We start from the raw sequence: 17298 nt of genomic DNA, 5'->3' as shown, positions 1-17298 counted from the left end.
ATTCTCAGAGAAGTAAAAAATTAAGAGTTGATTAGAAATCTAGGACAACGAATGCAGCCAGAAAAGAGGAGAGAAGAAACAAGGAATAATGAAAGCATGAAAAACCAAATTATACAAATGATGATGGGAACATTGGTTTATAGACACACTCTGATGAAAATCTTGCTTTTGGTGTTTTTAACTTGTTTTTGTGGCTTTTTATCTGATATTTGAAGATATATTTGAAAAGAAATGAAGCTTAAAATTGCATTTCTGAGTATTTTTCATTAAAATCAGTGAATCAGAAGCAGACAAAAATGTAGATTTGAAAAGATCATATCTGTGACTAGTGTTGCCACAAACGATTATTTTAATAGTCGACTAATCACTGACTATTTTTTCTGATTAGTCGACTAATCGGGTCATGCGCAAACTGGATGTAAAGCACACATCTGAATATGCTATTTCTGATAGCTGAAGATGCTGTAATTAATAGCTAAAAATGCTGAAGCTGAAATCACTGAAGCTGATAGTCAGGCAAATTATTAGTTAAATGCCAAATTAGCCTAAAAAACTGAAAAAAAGCCTAAGTTAGCCAAAACAACTAGCATGTAGCTGAAATATTAGCTAAACTCCAAATTATCCTAAAAACAAAGAAAGCTTAAATTAGCCAAAATTGCTAGCATCTAGCTGAAATATTTGAAAATACTCAAAATTAGCCTAAAAAACATCAATAAAGGACAAACTAGTCCAAAAAGCTAGCATAAAGCCAATATAAATTTCAACTTTACTATACTCCGACTCCATATAATATAAAATAACGACTAATTGACTATTAAATTAGTTGGCGACTATTTTAATAGTCGATTAGTCATCGATTAGTCGATTAATTGTGGCAGCCCTATCTGTGACATTTAAAATACACTCGATGGGCCTCAAGCTCCCTGCTCTGTTCCATTCTGATGCATCCACTTGTAGACAAAAAGGTCCATGTACGTCTTTGTTTTCCTCGTCTGAGCTGGAATCTGGCTCTAAACTGTACATTTGGAAAGCCCTGATATTGCTTTGTTGCACCAGTTCTCTTAGGTTCGAAACGTGAGGGGCTGTAAGCTAGTGGGAGAGCACATAAATAGAGAGCTCTCAGCAAAGGGAGGGAAAGGTAGGAGGTTTGGTCTGCGACAACTTTCCTGCAGAAACTACATCCTAGAAATAGACAGTTTTTTTTTTTTTGGTTTTGGCTAAAAAAAACTACATCATCATGATTAAGAGACCACTAGAAACACTATTAAAAAAATCAAAGATGATCAGAATGGGAAATTAAGTACAAAAACATCAGAATTAAATAGATCTAAACAGTTTTTTCTGACTTAATGTATTTTTGATGAAGCATCTATAATGCAAAAAAAGGCCAAAATGAATCTGATTATTCTCTGTGGTGATGTAAAGGAAGTAAATCTGCAAGTTTAGATGAAAATATGAACGTACTGGGAACACTTTTGAAAACGCTCCAAAGATAATAGGAGTGGGATTTCAAAATGATTAGCTCTGTAAACTTTTACCATTATTTTTTTACCAGACCTACAATGAGATGATTTATTTTTCATGCCCTAATTCAACAACAATAAACCCCAGATTTTTACCATGAATGCATCAAAACTCAAGAGCTTGTGGCAAACAATAAAACCAGTAAAGAAACCGGTCAGATACTTCTTAAAGCTCTGAACTTTGATCTTGAGCCAGAAAATAAACGGTCTTTAAATTGTTTTCATAAAGTCGCATTAGGAAGATCCTTCAAAGCCTGGCAGAGCATTCGTTCCTGCACACGACCATTACAGCGGTTATTTATAGCATCCATAATCCAGTCAGTGTGTTTAATTTAAACGAATGTTCGGATGGAAAACGCCTTTAATGCAGCAGCAATCTGCTTTGTGTAAAGATGAACTCTGTTTTATTTCCACTTCTCTGTTTCAGGCTGCAAAAAATACAAATATGAAAAATGCAGATTTATTCAAGTGTTCATATTTATTCGTGTTTGAGTTTAAAAGTTTGTTTTGGTGCAGGTCACCTTGACCTTTTGGCGTGGTGCATCTTCTGCTCTGATTCTGTTAAAAGCTCAGAAAGCTTTTATTTTGTTAGGCAAGTAATATTAAGACATTAATTCCTTTTTTTTTTTTTTTTTTTTTTAATTAGAAACGGAATTCCAGGATTCGATTTCTCTCTGCAAGTTGAAGTCAAATGTCATCAGAAAAAAAGTTCCTCAAGTGGCACAAATTTTAAACTGAATTTTATAATGTGTTAGTTATGTAGTCAAAGCCTTTAAAGACCCACTCAAATAAAAAAAAAACATGTTTTGGGTGTTTTAACATGTTCTTGTAGCATTTTTCTCATAAGGGAGGACATGTATAAAATAATTTAAGACTGCATTTCTAAGTATTTCTTTATTGAAATTGTGTTGGATCAGGAGCAGATGAAAACCCATGGTTTGAAAACGCTCAGGTTTGTGACACGACAACTGCAATGGGCGGGCCAAAGTTACCGTGGTTGCTACAATTCTGCTGTATCCGTTTACAGATAAATAGATCCATGAACATCTTCATCTTCCTCTGAGTTGCCATCTGGCTCAAAAATCTTCAGCTGTATAGCTTCGTTATAGCCCGCTGTTTTATTTAGTTAGTTTTTTTGGCTACGCTGATGCTAGCTTTGGCTTGTCACTTGCCGTAAGCTAGCTGGAGAGAGTATAAACAAAGGCATGGTGGGAAGTGAGTGGTCTCTGGAAGACTACTGGGACATTTTAAGCGGCGTGGCAGGAGTTCATCAGAAATTTGGAAAGACCACTTGGAACAATTTTAAATAGAAAAAATATAGTTCGAGTGGGACTCTTAAGACCTGGCGTCCACATGCGTGAACATCCCGGAGAGTTAGCTCAAATATTAACTCGGGTCTAAAGAGATTAAGTTTAAGTGTAAATGAAATCTAAATGTTAAAACAAGAAATCTCTTTTCACAGATGAGATATAACACAGATTTTTTTGCCTGGGAGGCTTTTAACAGACTTCCAGGTCTATACCTCAGAAACGTTTCCTTGACTTGGACTTACCCTACAAAAACTTTATATCAAAGTTTAAGACTGAAAAAACAAACATATTTTCCTGTCATCAAATCTGGTTATTTTGGCCGGATCCGAATTCTTCCCTAACCTCTACGGCGTCTCCCTACCCCTACGTTTAGCCCTACTAATGGAGAGATATGGAAAAATGATGGTTGTGTCCGAATTCCCCCCCTAACCCCTAACTACTTAAAAACTATATAGTGCGGGACTACATAGTGTCTAAGATTTTAAAGGTAATTTGGACACAATGCTCACTAATTTTTTTTCGTTTTTCTAAACACTGGATATGACGTCACTGATTTCATAAAGTGAAAATCGAATAAATACGAAAATTTCATGACGTTTATTTATGACTCCACTGTGTTCTGATGGTGAAAATGTTGATGGTGTATTCAAATATTATACTTAAAACACTTTTTTTTGTTTGAAATTGTTCAACTGCAATGCATTGGGGTCTGTATGATGCATGCTAGCTTTTCACAAAGACTTCTGGGAAATTTTGATTGGGCCGGATTTTGGAATTAGTAGATTCGGACAGTAATAGGGGCTGCACGGTGGCGCAAGTGGTTAGCGCTCTCGCCTCACAGCGAGAAGGCCCCGGTTCGAATCCCGGCTGGGACCTTTCTGTGTGGAGTTTGCATGTTCTCCCCGTGCATGCGTGGGTTTTCACCGGGGACTCCGGCTTCCTCCCACCGTCCAAAAACATGCTTCATAGGTTCATTGGTGACTCTAAATTGCCCCTAGGTGTGAATGTGAGAGTGGATGGGTGTGTGATTGCGGCCCTGCGACGGACTGGCGACCTGTCCAGGGTGTACCCCGCCTTCGCCCTTCAGTGGCCGGGATGGGCTCCGGCACCCCCGCGACCCCGAAAGGGACAAAGCGGTCAGGAAAATGGATGGATGGATGGACAGTAATAGAAAATGGCGAACGCACTATATAGTGCAATATATAGTGCAATATATAGTGATTGGGGGGGGGAATTTGGACACAACCTGTGTCTTCAAATTTGAACGTTACCAACCCTCGATGATGTCATTAATAGTCGCCGGTCATCTATTTTAGCATGTTGCTTCCACCACTCTGAAAATACACACCAAAATTGTTTTTATAACTCTAAAAGTCATGCTAAAACAAAAAAGTCTTCACATACATTTAAATGTAAACTTCTGTGCTTCAGAACACACTCACTGCTTTGCTGTACAGCATAACGTGCATCACTCTACTGGCGGAGGGACACACCCCAAAGTCACGACATCTTCCCCTTAAAGAAAACAATTTTGGAGAGCATTAAAGCCTCAAATACCTCTGTAATCAGAGAAGTAGGAGAAGAATTCAGATTCGACCCTCGTCTTGAATACTTTTGTAGAAATAAAGAATTTATGTTATTGTGCTTGTGCAGTTTTGAACATGAATCTGCTTTTAAAGCATACACACATTAGGGATGCCACAAAACTGAAAAGTACATTACACTATTGAACGGAATCATGGGGAAAGGGAATCGTTGCATCCTGACAGCATACTTACGTTGAGGTGTACTAAGTTTAAGAAGGATTTATTATATTATGAGTTTAAGCAAACTGAAAGGTTTTTCTTCATTACTCGTTTATTATATCTGAATTTTAGTTTTTTTGTAATAAACAAATCATATATCAAACTGAAATAAATATGTGACCCAAAAATTGAAGTGTGAACTGAAACGTTGGGAAAGTGAATCGTTGCATCCCTGATACACACACCATCCATTCTGATCAGTGATAAACACACATTGGACACATCATCTATGTTGTCAACCACAGAGTTCTGAATGAAAATCTTAAAAAAAAAACTCTTCCACGTTTGTGTTAAGTTTAGTTTAGTCTTAGTTTCGATCCATTTTAACACTTATTTGACAAGTTTGTTTTCTCCTGGCCAGTGCTCACATTACCCTCCCTAATCTGGTTCTCATGCAGTGTTTCGTACTTTCTGTTCAGTAGGTAGTACTCTTCTAGTTTACCACGTACCAAGAAAATGAAAGAATTCCTAGCAGGTATGTTAAAAAAAAGTTTTTGTGTGTACCATATATCTTCTGATAGAGTCGTGTCTCTAATGGAGTGTTTACAATGAATGCTGCATTTGAAAAGATTTTTTTTAAGTCTTTGGTCGTCGGAATAGTATTTTGGAATAAATGCCAGGGTTCCTACTGGAAGATTATCCGATGTTTACGTTTTTCCGTGAGTTTGGCTCATTGCCTTTGTCTACGTTCTGCTGGAGACTTGTTGGGCTTTTCGACACTTTTGTTGGAAATTCTGTCCATTGTTGACCAGTGGTACCATGATTGGCAAGGATCTTTGGTTGATAGTTACGGAAAATGGCCACCTAGTATACTATACATACCATATACTACTTAAGTAATACCGGACTGCTGTACTGATTGATTTCATTAAACCCTGAAATATTGATCTGGTATTGTGACTTACATTTTATGGCCAAAATTAGAGAACTATAAAGTATTTTACTGTTTACCAATTTTCAATCCTTCTGTGAGGCAAAAAATAGCTGTTTTTATTTAGGTGAATAATTGTCTCCACCACTATTGCAAGAAATGCGGTTATTTTAGACTTTTTCAGAATAGCATGTCAATCAGTATACAATATTTGCAGTTTAGGTTGTGGTTTTATGTTAAAATGTTTTGAGCAATGGAAATGAAACATTGATACGTGTAATTAACATCACACCTTTGGAAAATCCCTCTACCGGGGTCTGGCTTAGCTCTGCAAGCCGGTTTGTTTAATTCCAAACAGAGGACAGAGGTATTGCAGCAGCCTAATGCTATGTTCACACCAAATGTGATTGCTGCAGCAGGTTTGTCCAGTTTCAATGTTAAGTCAATGTAGAGACCCTATCAGGGGTCTTGCAACGCCCTTTGAGCATTGGCTGTGGCAGTCTAGCAGCACCACATTTTTAGCATCACAGGGTGACGTTTCCTAAACTCGATTATTGGAACTTTGCAGAGAATTCTCATCACGTCAACCAACCAGAACTCAGCTTTGGCCCGTGATGTATTGATGATGTGATCAGTAGTGCTGTCCTCCGATTCATTTTTTTTTTTTGCAATTAACTTAGTGTGACCTGTAATTAATCTATTTTAATTGCAAATATAATTGACTAATTTTGAGGTATTTTCATTTAATATTTTTAAATTTAAAACCGCTAAGAAAAGAAAAAAAATCAGGTCCAGAATGTTGGAATTTACCACATCAAAAAGCAGTAAGAACACTTTTCTGAGTGATCAGTAAAATATTGACCATAAACTTATTATTAATACCATAATGCATATGTTGATAAACGGTATTCAACACTTTATTAGAGTAACAAGACTGTAGAAAACACATTTTATAGTTCACTTTGACCCATTGATAGGGAACTCCAGGCCTTGAGTGCCACAGTGTCTGTATGATTTCCAGATTTCCAATCCCTACTAATGACGGATTACCTGGTTCAGGTGTGTCCAGCCAATGAGAGCATGCCATAGGAGGGAGGGTATGTTGGAAAACATGCAGGAATGCGTCACTCGAGGCCTGGAGTTGCATATCCCTATTTTAGTCTGTTAGTAAATTTGATCATTTTGAAGTCTGGGATGCAGCAGAAGAGAAATAATGAAGAGAATCTAAGAAGAAGGAAATGAGATACAAGGAAGAATTAAACAGTTTAAACTTTAGACTTTGTTTTTGTTTTTTTTAATAATCTTTGGCTGTATCATCTGGGAAAAAAACATGCATCATAAAGAGGTGAATTTTCCCTCAGAAATGATTCTTTCTTCAGCTTCTCATGATGATCAGTTTCCTTAGAGAGGAAAGAGGGTTTGTTTGTTACTTCTACTCAATGGAGAATGACTCAACGAAGCTGAATTTGATATTAAGATACCTAAATCTGTCTGCTAAAAAGCAGGATGCAGTTTTGTTTATACATTTGTACGCCTTAAACTGAAAAGGATTTTGCAAATTGACCTTGTGGATAAGTGTCCACCCTGACATTGGAAGGTCGTGAGTTCAAATCCCAGCCGAGTCATACCAGAGACTCTAAGTATGGACCCAGTCCCTCCCTGCTTGATACGAGGAGTTGGATTGGGGGGTTTAAACCAGGGGTCCCCAAACTACGGCCCGGATCCAGCCCCCCTCCACATTTGGCCCAGCCCCCCAAACTGTTTTGGCTAAATTAAACATTTTTCCACTTTTTTGGCTAATTTGGCGCTTAGCTAATATTTCAGCTACATGCTAGCTGTTTTGGATAATATAGACTTTTTTTGTTTTTTAGGCTAATTTGGAGTTTAGCTAATTATTCAGCTACATGCTAGCTGTTTTGGCTAAATTAGACATTTTTCCAGTTTTTTAGACTAATTTGGCATTTAGCTAGTATTTCAACTACATGCTAGCTGTTTTGGCTAATATAGGCTTTTCTTTAGGCTAATTTGGCGCTTAGCTAATATTTCAGCTGCATGCTAGAGACATTTGTCCAGTTTTTTTAGGCTAATTTGGCATTTAGCTAATATTTTTAGCTTCATGCTAACTGTTTTGTCTAAATTAGGCTTATTTTTAGTTTGTCAGGCTAATTTGGAGTTTAGCTAATATTTTAGCATTATGCTAACTGTTTTTGCTAATTTATAATTTTGTCTGTGAATTTGGCACTTTGCTAATATTTTAGCTAGCCATCAGCTTCAGTGTTTTCAGCTATCAATTTCAGTGTTTTTAGCTATCAATTTAAGCATCTTCAGCTTTTAATCTATTGCAGGTAATGCTAATTATCTAGTTTTTAAAATGTTTTAGTATGATTTTTTTCTTGGAAGAATGAATTATTTAAAATTTGGCTATCTGTGGCTTTCTGGAAAACCATAAATCTTTACATTTAGGCTGTGATTGTTACACTTTTTCTGTTAGCCTACAAACCGACCCCGGCCCCACATCAGAGAAGAAAACAGCTATGTGGCCCTCACAAAAAAAAAAATTGGGGGACCCCTGGTTTAAACCACTAAATGGTTCCTGTGTCTGCAGCTCACCACTACACCAGGGGATCGGTCAAATGCAGAGAACAAATTTCACACACCTATAACTTTAATTTCAGGCCATGGAGCGGCAAGCCAGCTGAGAGCAACTACAGAGGAAGTGATTTTTGTGAAATGTTGGTTAGTGACTTTACAGAGGAGCTGTGGATCCAACAATTCCACATGACACGCTTAACTTTTGATGAACTGTGTGATGCTGTGGGACCCCTTAGAGATGCAGTCACTGTTAGTCACATGACTAATTTTTTTTTTTTTTTTAAGTTTTCATAGGAGTTTTCAAAATATGTTAATGTTGATACGCCTAAAAAAACACCTTTTCTAAGAACAAATCATATTTTTTTTGGATAAATGGGACTTTTTTTTTCAACTGACGTGTTTCCATTTGGTAAATTTGTTATCTCAAATCCAATTTGCACAACTTCATAGTCAGTGATAATGCAGCTAGTAAGTGTCAAAGTTGACCACTGTTTCACACCTGAGACGATGCTTAAACACAAAATCTTTAACGTACTGTAAAATTTTAATTGTTCACATGATCAAGCTGCTTTTCTCCTTCAGAATTTACTGGAATTACATCGATCGTGCAAACAATAAAAAAAAAAAAATGCAAAAAATGCTGTAAATCAAAGAATATAAACACTGGAACTCTGGTGTTAAAGGGTTAAAGAACTTGATGCTTTTAGATTCAGCACCAGTTAGATTAATTGTTTTAATGTTTTCCCTAAGTTTGTCTGAGAAACACTCAAGTTTGTGTCTGAACATCTGGAAATGTTTTGTTGAAAGTGAATTGTGAAAATACCAAATTGCCTTAAACAGAAGGTTAATGGTTTATGCTGATGTTAGCGTTAAGCTGCTGAGATAAATAGATGATGTTGTATGCAAATATGGAGGCATGCATCCTGATTAAATGTCAACATTAAACAGTTAAATGAGCTAAATTGTAAAGGTGTCACATTTGCTCTGACCTGTGCTGTTTCCATTTTGCTCGAATAAATAATTCAGGTGGAGTGCGAGTGTTTCCAGCAAACACGCACTCATGTCCACGTTCGGTTTGCTGTTAAGAGGAAAACCGGGCCAAAGTGAGCTCTCCACTCTGACAGGCTCTCCATCTCCTGCCCACACACACATGCACTGAGCGAGGAGGATAAGTGCATAATTATGGGATGTTTATGGCTGTCCTCTACTAGTTAGTGACAATTTTACAATGACGGGTTTCCGGGACGAGCAGAAATATTTTTGACAGATTTGGAGCCGGGTTGTGAACTAGTGAACATTAAAACCCAGAGTTCTCTGCTCTGCTGCACTAAACGAGCCGTTTAGTCCTAAAGATTCTTGTCAGTGCAACACCAAACACACTACCGGTTTATTAAACCACTGACGGAACTTTTCTGTTGAATATTTGATTGGTGTCAACCTCTTGCCAGTGAAAAGGTCCAATCAGGCAATCAAATTAAGTTAAAGGACATCCCTTCACTTGGCTTTTTTTCCTCTAAGGGGAACTCTGACTTATTACTGTCGGATATTTACTAACATTAAAGGCTGGTATATACTTTCACGCGATTCATAATCGCTCGTGTCGCAGTGGTCGCACGGCCATCGGAGCAGAATCACCTGCTGGTGACGTCACCTGCGACTGAAACGTGCAATCGCATGCAAATCGCTTCATTTAACTTGAATTTATTTCAGCGATTAGACTACGCAGAAAACTCTGTCCAGAAAAATATCTTTTAACACTGAAAAGGATGAAAACTTGCTGAAGTTGAGAGTTAAGAAATACTGAACTTCACAGAGAGAGAGAGACAGAGAGTGGACAACTAGATAGAAAATAAAGCAAGTTGGTGAAAAAATATTTCTTCTTTCTCATATCTTAGCCTACAGCACTAGAGAATGCAGTTTGTTCCTTTTTTAATTTCATTTTGTCATCTTTGCATTCCCTGCTTCTGTTTAGCGGACAAACTCATCACTTCCTCCTCTGCCTTTCATTGTCTGAGCGGGATGCTGATCATGTTAAAAATAAGCGCAGAACACAAAATGCTTGAAAAGTATAAACACCAGTCAGAAGTACATCGCAGTTGTAGCGTAGAGTCGCAATCAAGTCCAGCCAACATTTGGATGCGACGCGAGCGATTAAGAATCTCTTGGAAGTATAAACCATTCTTTAGGTTTCAAACAGGCCACTCAGGTGTGAAACCATTAGGCTGCAGATCTGGTCATCTGTGGGCTAGTTAGATTTTAAGTGTATTTCCACAACGTTTTAGATTCATCAAGATGCTCTAGAAATGCGTAGGGAGCTGTTTCTTTTTCCCAGAGATTGTTATAATAGCAGTGGATGCAGTTTATTTTTCACAGACCTAAACACTGCTGTTGGGTTTTGTCTATTAGTTCTACTCAATGGAGAATGACTCAATGAGGCTGAATTTGACATTTGGTCAATTGTAGGCCATCTGTAACATCTCCACTGTGTTCTTAAGAACTGAACAATTACATTAGAAATGTGATACAGGAAATTTGTATTTACAAAATTATGTTTTAATTTAAAACAGACCATACATTCAATTCAATTTTATTTATATAGCCCATAATCACAAAAGAATTGCCTCATTGGGCTTCACACTGATAATTTTACAGGACTTGATTTTCTAAATTATAAGCATAAAAAATACATCAAGATAGAGGGAAAGTAAAGATAAAGTCAAACAAAGAGTAATATTTTTAAAAGTGGGCTAATTCTAGGGTTGTCATTCTTTTGATCACTGTAACTCTCTTGACTGTTTACACAATTAATGCTGTAACAGCAAATTCTGAAGCATTTCTCTGATGTGGAACATTTTACTGTATTGATCTGTTTACGCTGTCAGCATAGATAGAGAATTCTATTGTGTTCTTAAGCTGATTCATAAAGATCGCGTAAATGGCCAAACAGTTATTGTGGGTCAAAGAACTTTTGTTAATTACTGGAGTTTAATGGGAAGTTATTACTTGATTTATTTGCACTCAAAGTAAAAAATCTTTTTGCTTTTTCCATAAATTGAGCTAATAATTCACGTTAGGATAAAAAATAACTATGTCTATTTGATTGTAGACACAGGTAGTTTTTGTATTACAACCTGTCAACAGCTGTCCTCCAATTAGTGGATCAGAACTTTTTTACAAAAAAAAAATATTTCTCCTCAGATGGAGATTTTTTTTTTTTTTAACAAGAAACTTTGCAATGATATTTAAGGTAATTTGACCCATATAGTTAAAGTTTTGGTTACTTTATCTGTTTATTTGTGATTTTTTTCATTTTGGTATAGAAAAACTTGATCACTGTAGGAACAGCAAAACTCAGAAGGATCAAATATACTGTAAATGTCTCATCTGTCTGTATGTATGTATTTCTGTCTGTATTAAATGCACACAACAACTTCTTCAGGATATGAATTTAGATGTTAGTTTCAGAATAGAAAAAAAACATATTTTTAGGATTTCATGCTGGGTGTATTCAGACTGGACATATTTGATTCTCTTAAAATAAATCAGAGTTTCTTTCCCCGGGCTGCACGGTGGTGCAGTGGTTAGCGCTCTTGCCTCACAGCGAGAAGGCCCCTGTTCGACTCCCGGCTGGGACCTTTCTGTGTGGAGTTTGCATGTTCTCCCCGTGCATGCGTGGGTTTTCACCGGGGACTCCGGCTTCCTCCCACCGTCCAAAAACATGCTTCATAGGTTCATTGGTGACTCTAAATTGCCCCTAGGTGTGAATGTGAGAGTGAATGGGTGTGTGATTGAGGCCCTGAGACAGACTGGCGACCTGTCCAGGGTGTACCCCGCCTTCGCCCATCAGTAGCCGGGATAGGCTCCGGCACCCCCGCGACCCTGAAAAGGGAAGAAACGGCCAAGAAGATGGATGGATGGATGGATGGTTTCTTTCCCCCAATAATCTGAAACTCATTTTCAGTCTGAATACACCCGAGCAAACCCTGAGAAGCCGTTCTCGAACCCATCTTTTGTGGTGGTATTGGTTCGTTTCCATTTGGACTGAGCTCCGGTTTTCTATAAATATCCTTAATCTTGGGAGTAATCTGTTTGCAGCATGCCTCCACCGCACCAAAGCAGCAGTAAAAAGTGATGTACCTGACCTTGATACAGACCTTCAGAACTGTTCAGTATGAAGTTGGATTAAGTGAATTATCCCGACAAGGATTGCAAAGTGTAGGACTTGCATTGTTCCTTCTTTTGATGCTTTGCCCCGCCCTCATAATTTTTAGCCAATGACTGAAGAGATCTTTAGTCACACGGTTTTGTTTACAAGCTTTGGTTCAAAACAGAAATGTCCGGTCGACAGTTGTCTAAATTCAGACCAATCAGGACTCAATCCAGACCAAGTTAAGCAGACTCTGTCTGGACCAACAGAGTTTTTCAGTCTGATTAGACCCTCTGTCTTCACATAAAACAATCTGTGTGCCGTTCGGATCAATGGTTTGTTGGTTTTATGTCATCTTTATCTCACTCAAAGGTGTTTGAATCTTGTACTGCAGAGGAGCTCGGGTCTTCCTCAGTTTTCGTTCTGCTCACACGAGGGTTTGATCCTGCAGAAACGGGTTGTTTTCTCAACATGTTGCTCCAAACACTGTTTTCATTTGGGTGAAGTGAAAGAAGGGAATCAAACCCCTGGAGTGTTTGTGTTGCTGCTCAAAAGAAGAGCGGTGAAAGCTGTTCGGGGACTGCAGCCTCTGTTATTCCCCGCTGAAATGCTCCGTCGAATCAGATGCAAAGATGTTCAAATCCTCCACAGAAGCAGGAACTAAACCTTTCTTCTCCTCTCTGTCCAGGTGAGTCTGATGCACAACGGCTGGCCGGTGATTTCGGCGTTTGCCGGCGACCAGGACGTGACGCGCGAGGCCGCCAGCAACGGCGTCCTGATCCAGATGGAGAAGGGTGACCGGGCCTACCTCAAACTGGAGAGAGGAAACCTAATGGGAGGATGGAAATACTCCACCTTCTCCGGCTTCCTGGTGTTCCCGATGTAGAGGAGAAGAGGAGGAAGATGGAAAGTTCAATGAAGACGAGGGAAAAGATAAAAGGACACGGATGAGATGGAGGAGGAAGAAAGAGGACAACAAACTTCTGCAGACGGACGAGGGAACAGGAAGGATGAGATGTTTTTTGGGGTAAACAGAGCGATTGCAGGCACCTTCTTCACCTCCTTCCCGCTCATCCTTCCTTCTCCTCCCTCTGTTTTCTCTCTGGCTTGACTGCAGCTTTTGGACAGCCGAAACTTTTTTTATTCTCTGCTGAAAAGCTCTTCATTTGTTTGTTCAAGAGTTTCCTAAAAGTCCAACCATCCCTCCTTCCTTTGCACTCCTTCATTCATCAGCTTTGAAGAATGTTTTTCCATGAACTTCATCCTCTTCTCTCCGCCCATTTTTATTGTTTATTTTCTTTTACTTGTTTTAAATTATTTATATTTTGCACAAATCATCATTATTGTTCAGAAAATATAAAACTCTACAATAAATGCTTCAAGTTTATTAGTTTTTAAAATAAAAAAATAAAGTGAAATATAAACTTTAGCCAAAATGGACCAAATTTACTGCAAAAAAAGATTATTGCATAAAATATTTTGCATTTTTCAGGTCCAGCACCTCAAAGAAAAAGGCATAAATGAAATCTGACTTTTTTTGAATCTGAAAATGTAAGTTTTTGCTTCAGAACTTCATAAAAACAATCAGATTTTTGCTCAAATTCAGCCTTTGAAGAGTTATTTGTTGACTGATTCTGCAGCACTGATTCTGACCTCCAAACAACATAGACTTGTTCAGTTTTTTAGTTTTTAACCCATCTCAGTATAGCTGATAACATCATCAGATATATTGAGATACAGTTTTTCAACCTCTGAATGGACTGATCCTGATTGGAAAGCTATGTCTGAGAAGACAAATTCATCAACGTTTACAAACTTTCTGCCTCATTGATGGACTCCAAAGAAATGATTGATTTTGAGAGATTCCATGCATTAAATACAAGTTCTGCCTTCACGCACCTGAACACATGGAATGACTTAAAGGTTACACAATCTGTACTTTTACATGAAATTAACAGTCAATTAACAAGCTGCTTTTAAACCACATTTGTTCTTTTTAAAATCTTTAGACGAATTTATCCTTAAATTAAAATATGTTAAAACTTTAAAACTACCCAAGAAGTATACCAAATGCTAAATTAGGTAAACATGTTGGAAAACTGAAAAGTTGCAGAAAATTGTACTTGGTAACCAAACAATAATGAGTAAATTATTATTTTTTTGTTTAGATAAATAAAAAATGTACTTCAAGCAAGCTGAATGAAGATTAAATGTATGCTAAATGCCAATCTAAAGAAAGATAGCTGAAATGTTAAATTCTCTAAACTATTGCAAAAACAAAACAAAACAAAAAAAGACATAAGTTAAATGAAATTCAAAACTAACAAAAATAACAAACATTTGACAGATGCAAAATATCATTAATGCTGCTGCTGGACCAGATGATAATAAATATAGCTAAAGCAAGTGCAACAAAGACTACTGAAAGCTTAGCATTGCTAATCAGTGCTTATAGAAGAAAAAAAAGGCTAAAAAGAGTTGCTAACAATAACAATGAAAATATAATAATGTCTGTTCAGTATAGAGTATGACCTGAAAGGAGCAGAATAACACAGAAAATAAAACATTTTAAACCAAATGCTAACCTGAAGGAAGCATGAAACAACAGGAAAGGAAGCTAACAGTTTAACATGTCAAAATAAAAGCTTAAGAACACTCTAAATTTTATATGAAAAAATTATAAACAGCAGAAGAAACATGTAAATTACCATGCTAAGGCTAATTCAAACATTGCATATTTTCTTTTTCCAAATGACTTTTGTCATTATAAAGAAAATTTCAGTATTGTTAAAGCTGGAAAAGAAAATATTAGCTGACAAAATGACAAAAAAGATTAAATGTTGGAAATAGATCAAAATAAAGAACCTAAATGAAGATGAAATGTATGCTAAATGCTAATCCAAAAAAATCAGGCTCAAAGGTTAAAGAACATTCTCTGAACTATTGCAAAAATTAAAAATATTTAAAACAAAAGGCAAATGGAATTCAAAAACAGGGAGATAAACAACACATTTGATTAATCAAATGCATCCAAAAAATGGATCCAAAAGATCATTAATGCTGCTGCTGGACCAGATGCTAATACATTTAGCTAAAGCAAGTGCAACACGACTGAAAGCTTAACATTGTTAATCAATGCTACAGAAAAAGGCAAAAAAGAGTTGCTAACAATAACAATGAAAACGTAATCCAAATGAAGTGAGGAGAATGACTTAAAAGGAGCAGAATAACACAACAACAGGGAAGGAGGCTAACAGTTTCAATAAATAAACTGAAACAAAATTGTAAATGTATATGAAAATAGTGTAAAACAGCAGAACAAACAAAAAATATATATATCATGCTAAATGCTAATGCTAAATCAAATTGAGCAGAAAATGCTGCATATTTTCTCTTTCTAAATGACTTTTGCCATTACAAAGAAAATGTCAGTATTGTAAAAACTGTACCGGATCATTTTAGCTCACAAAATGGCAAGAAAAAGGTTAAATGTTGGACATAGAACAAAATAATGTCATTGTAGAGTAAAAACAACTACTATAAACAAGCTTCTACTTATTTTTAAGAATATACTTCACCTATCGAAAGTAAAAGGACAAAAGAAATAAAGACTTTAGGTTTCCAAAATAAAGCTGTTCATGTTTGGACTAAAAACAAAGCAAATAAATCTTTATTAATATGCATTTTTCATACCTAACGTATTACAAAGTGCTGATTGAAGCAAAAACAGGAGTTTCGGATCAGCTGTGAACTCCATCCATCTTGAATTTATGATTTCTGTTTCTCTGTTCAGTTTAGTTCAAAACATTTTCCCGATGCTTCTAAAACAGGAAGCGCATTTTTTTTTTTCATTTTTCATTTTCCTGTGCACACTCTTGACCCCTCCCCTTTTACAGTTCATCACAGAAATGCCGCCATCTTTCTCCCGTTCCCCTTTTCCACCACCCCCATCCCCTCCATGTCTGTATTTACCTGCTGCTGTACTCGTCTGCCTCCGACCTGCGAATCCTTACGCGCTTTTTTTCATGAAGGACTGTGGACACTGAACCCTTCAACCACGAAGCTTACACACAAACACACACACATCTATGTACAAATACATGTATTTCTATATAAATGTCTGTGTGTGTTTGTTTGAAGACACACACCGTGGATATATAAACATATGAAAATCTAAGCCACTGTTTCTATTCTATGATGATAATAATGGTAATACTAGTACTGAACCTGATTGATGATTATAATATCTGTATTTCCGTACTTGAGTGTTCTATAAAAGAAAAAGACTCTAAATGAAACCTAATAGTGATTGTGTGGAAATCTGAGGCTGACATTCTGCTCTTCTGATTAAAAACCTGCTTCTTCTTTTTGTTTTGGGTCAAACCAAGTTGTGGCTAAAAAGCTGACACTTTACATATATAAAAGTGGTATTATTATTATTATTATTATGATTTCCCTGTACAATTATGAAAATATTTAGACGACTAAAATATTATTTGGTTTATTATTCATATCAATTTATCTACTGTTGTTTTTTCTATTTATTTGATCTGAAGAAATCAATAAAACTAAACGGTACTTTTATTTTTCCTAAACCTAAAACAGTCCAGAGTGGAAATTCTTTGTTTGGTAAGAACGTCTGAGAACAAACACGTGTTTCCGTGTGTGATGCTGTGTGTTTGTTTTGTTTCCATAAATCCAGTCAATTTGCTTCCTTTCTTCTCCGTACCTTTGTCCTCCTTTCTGTCTTCGCTCTGAGCCTCTCTCCTCCTCCTCCTCCTTCTGGGTTTATTTTTGGTGTTGGTTTCGCTCAGACGTTTGCTCTCTCTCATCTGCCTGGATCTCCTCCACTCGGTTGGTTTTTAAGGTTTTGTGGATCATTTCTCTCCAGACTTTAATGAGCTCCAGGGGGAAAATTAGCACTAAAATAACAAGCAAACACAAACATTATCTCCTCCATCCTCCTGCTTCTTCACGTCTTCTCAAGCCTTTTTTTTTCTCTTATTCTTTTTTTTTTCCATTCAGTTGTTTCCCTCCAGCCTCTCATGTT

General features: G+C 36.9%; 1 protein-coding gene across 1 annotated transcript in view; it reads left to right on the top strand.

Moving 5' to 3' along the window:
- Positions 1 to 16962, top strand: part of cbln1 (cerebellin 1 precursor) — a 34248-nt gene extending 17286 nt beyond the window's left edge. Inside the window, exon 3 of the mRNA XM_024281581.2 lies at positions 12937 to 16962. Within this exon, the coding sequence (XP_024137349.1) occupies positions 12937 to 13134 (198 nt within the window). The 3' untranslated portion in view covers positions 13135 to 16962. The remainder of the gene's footprint in view (positions 1 to 12936) is intronic.
- The last annotated feature ends 336 nt before the right edge of the window (positions 16963 to 17298 follow it).

This window comes from Oryzias melastigma, linkage group LG6 (genome assembly GCF_002922805.2).
Source record: "Oryzias melastigma strain HK-1 linkage group LG6, ASM292280v2, whole genome shotgun sequence".
Classification (NCBI taxonomy): Eukaryota; Metazoa; Chordata; class Actinopteri; order Beloniformes; family Adrianichthyidae; genus Oryzias; species Oryzias melastigma.
This window is presented reverse-complemented; position numbering and strand designations above follow the sequence as displayed.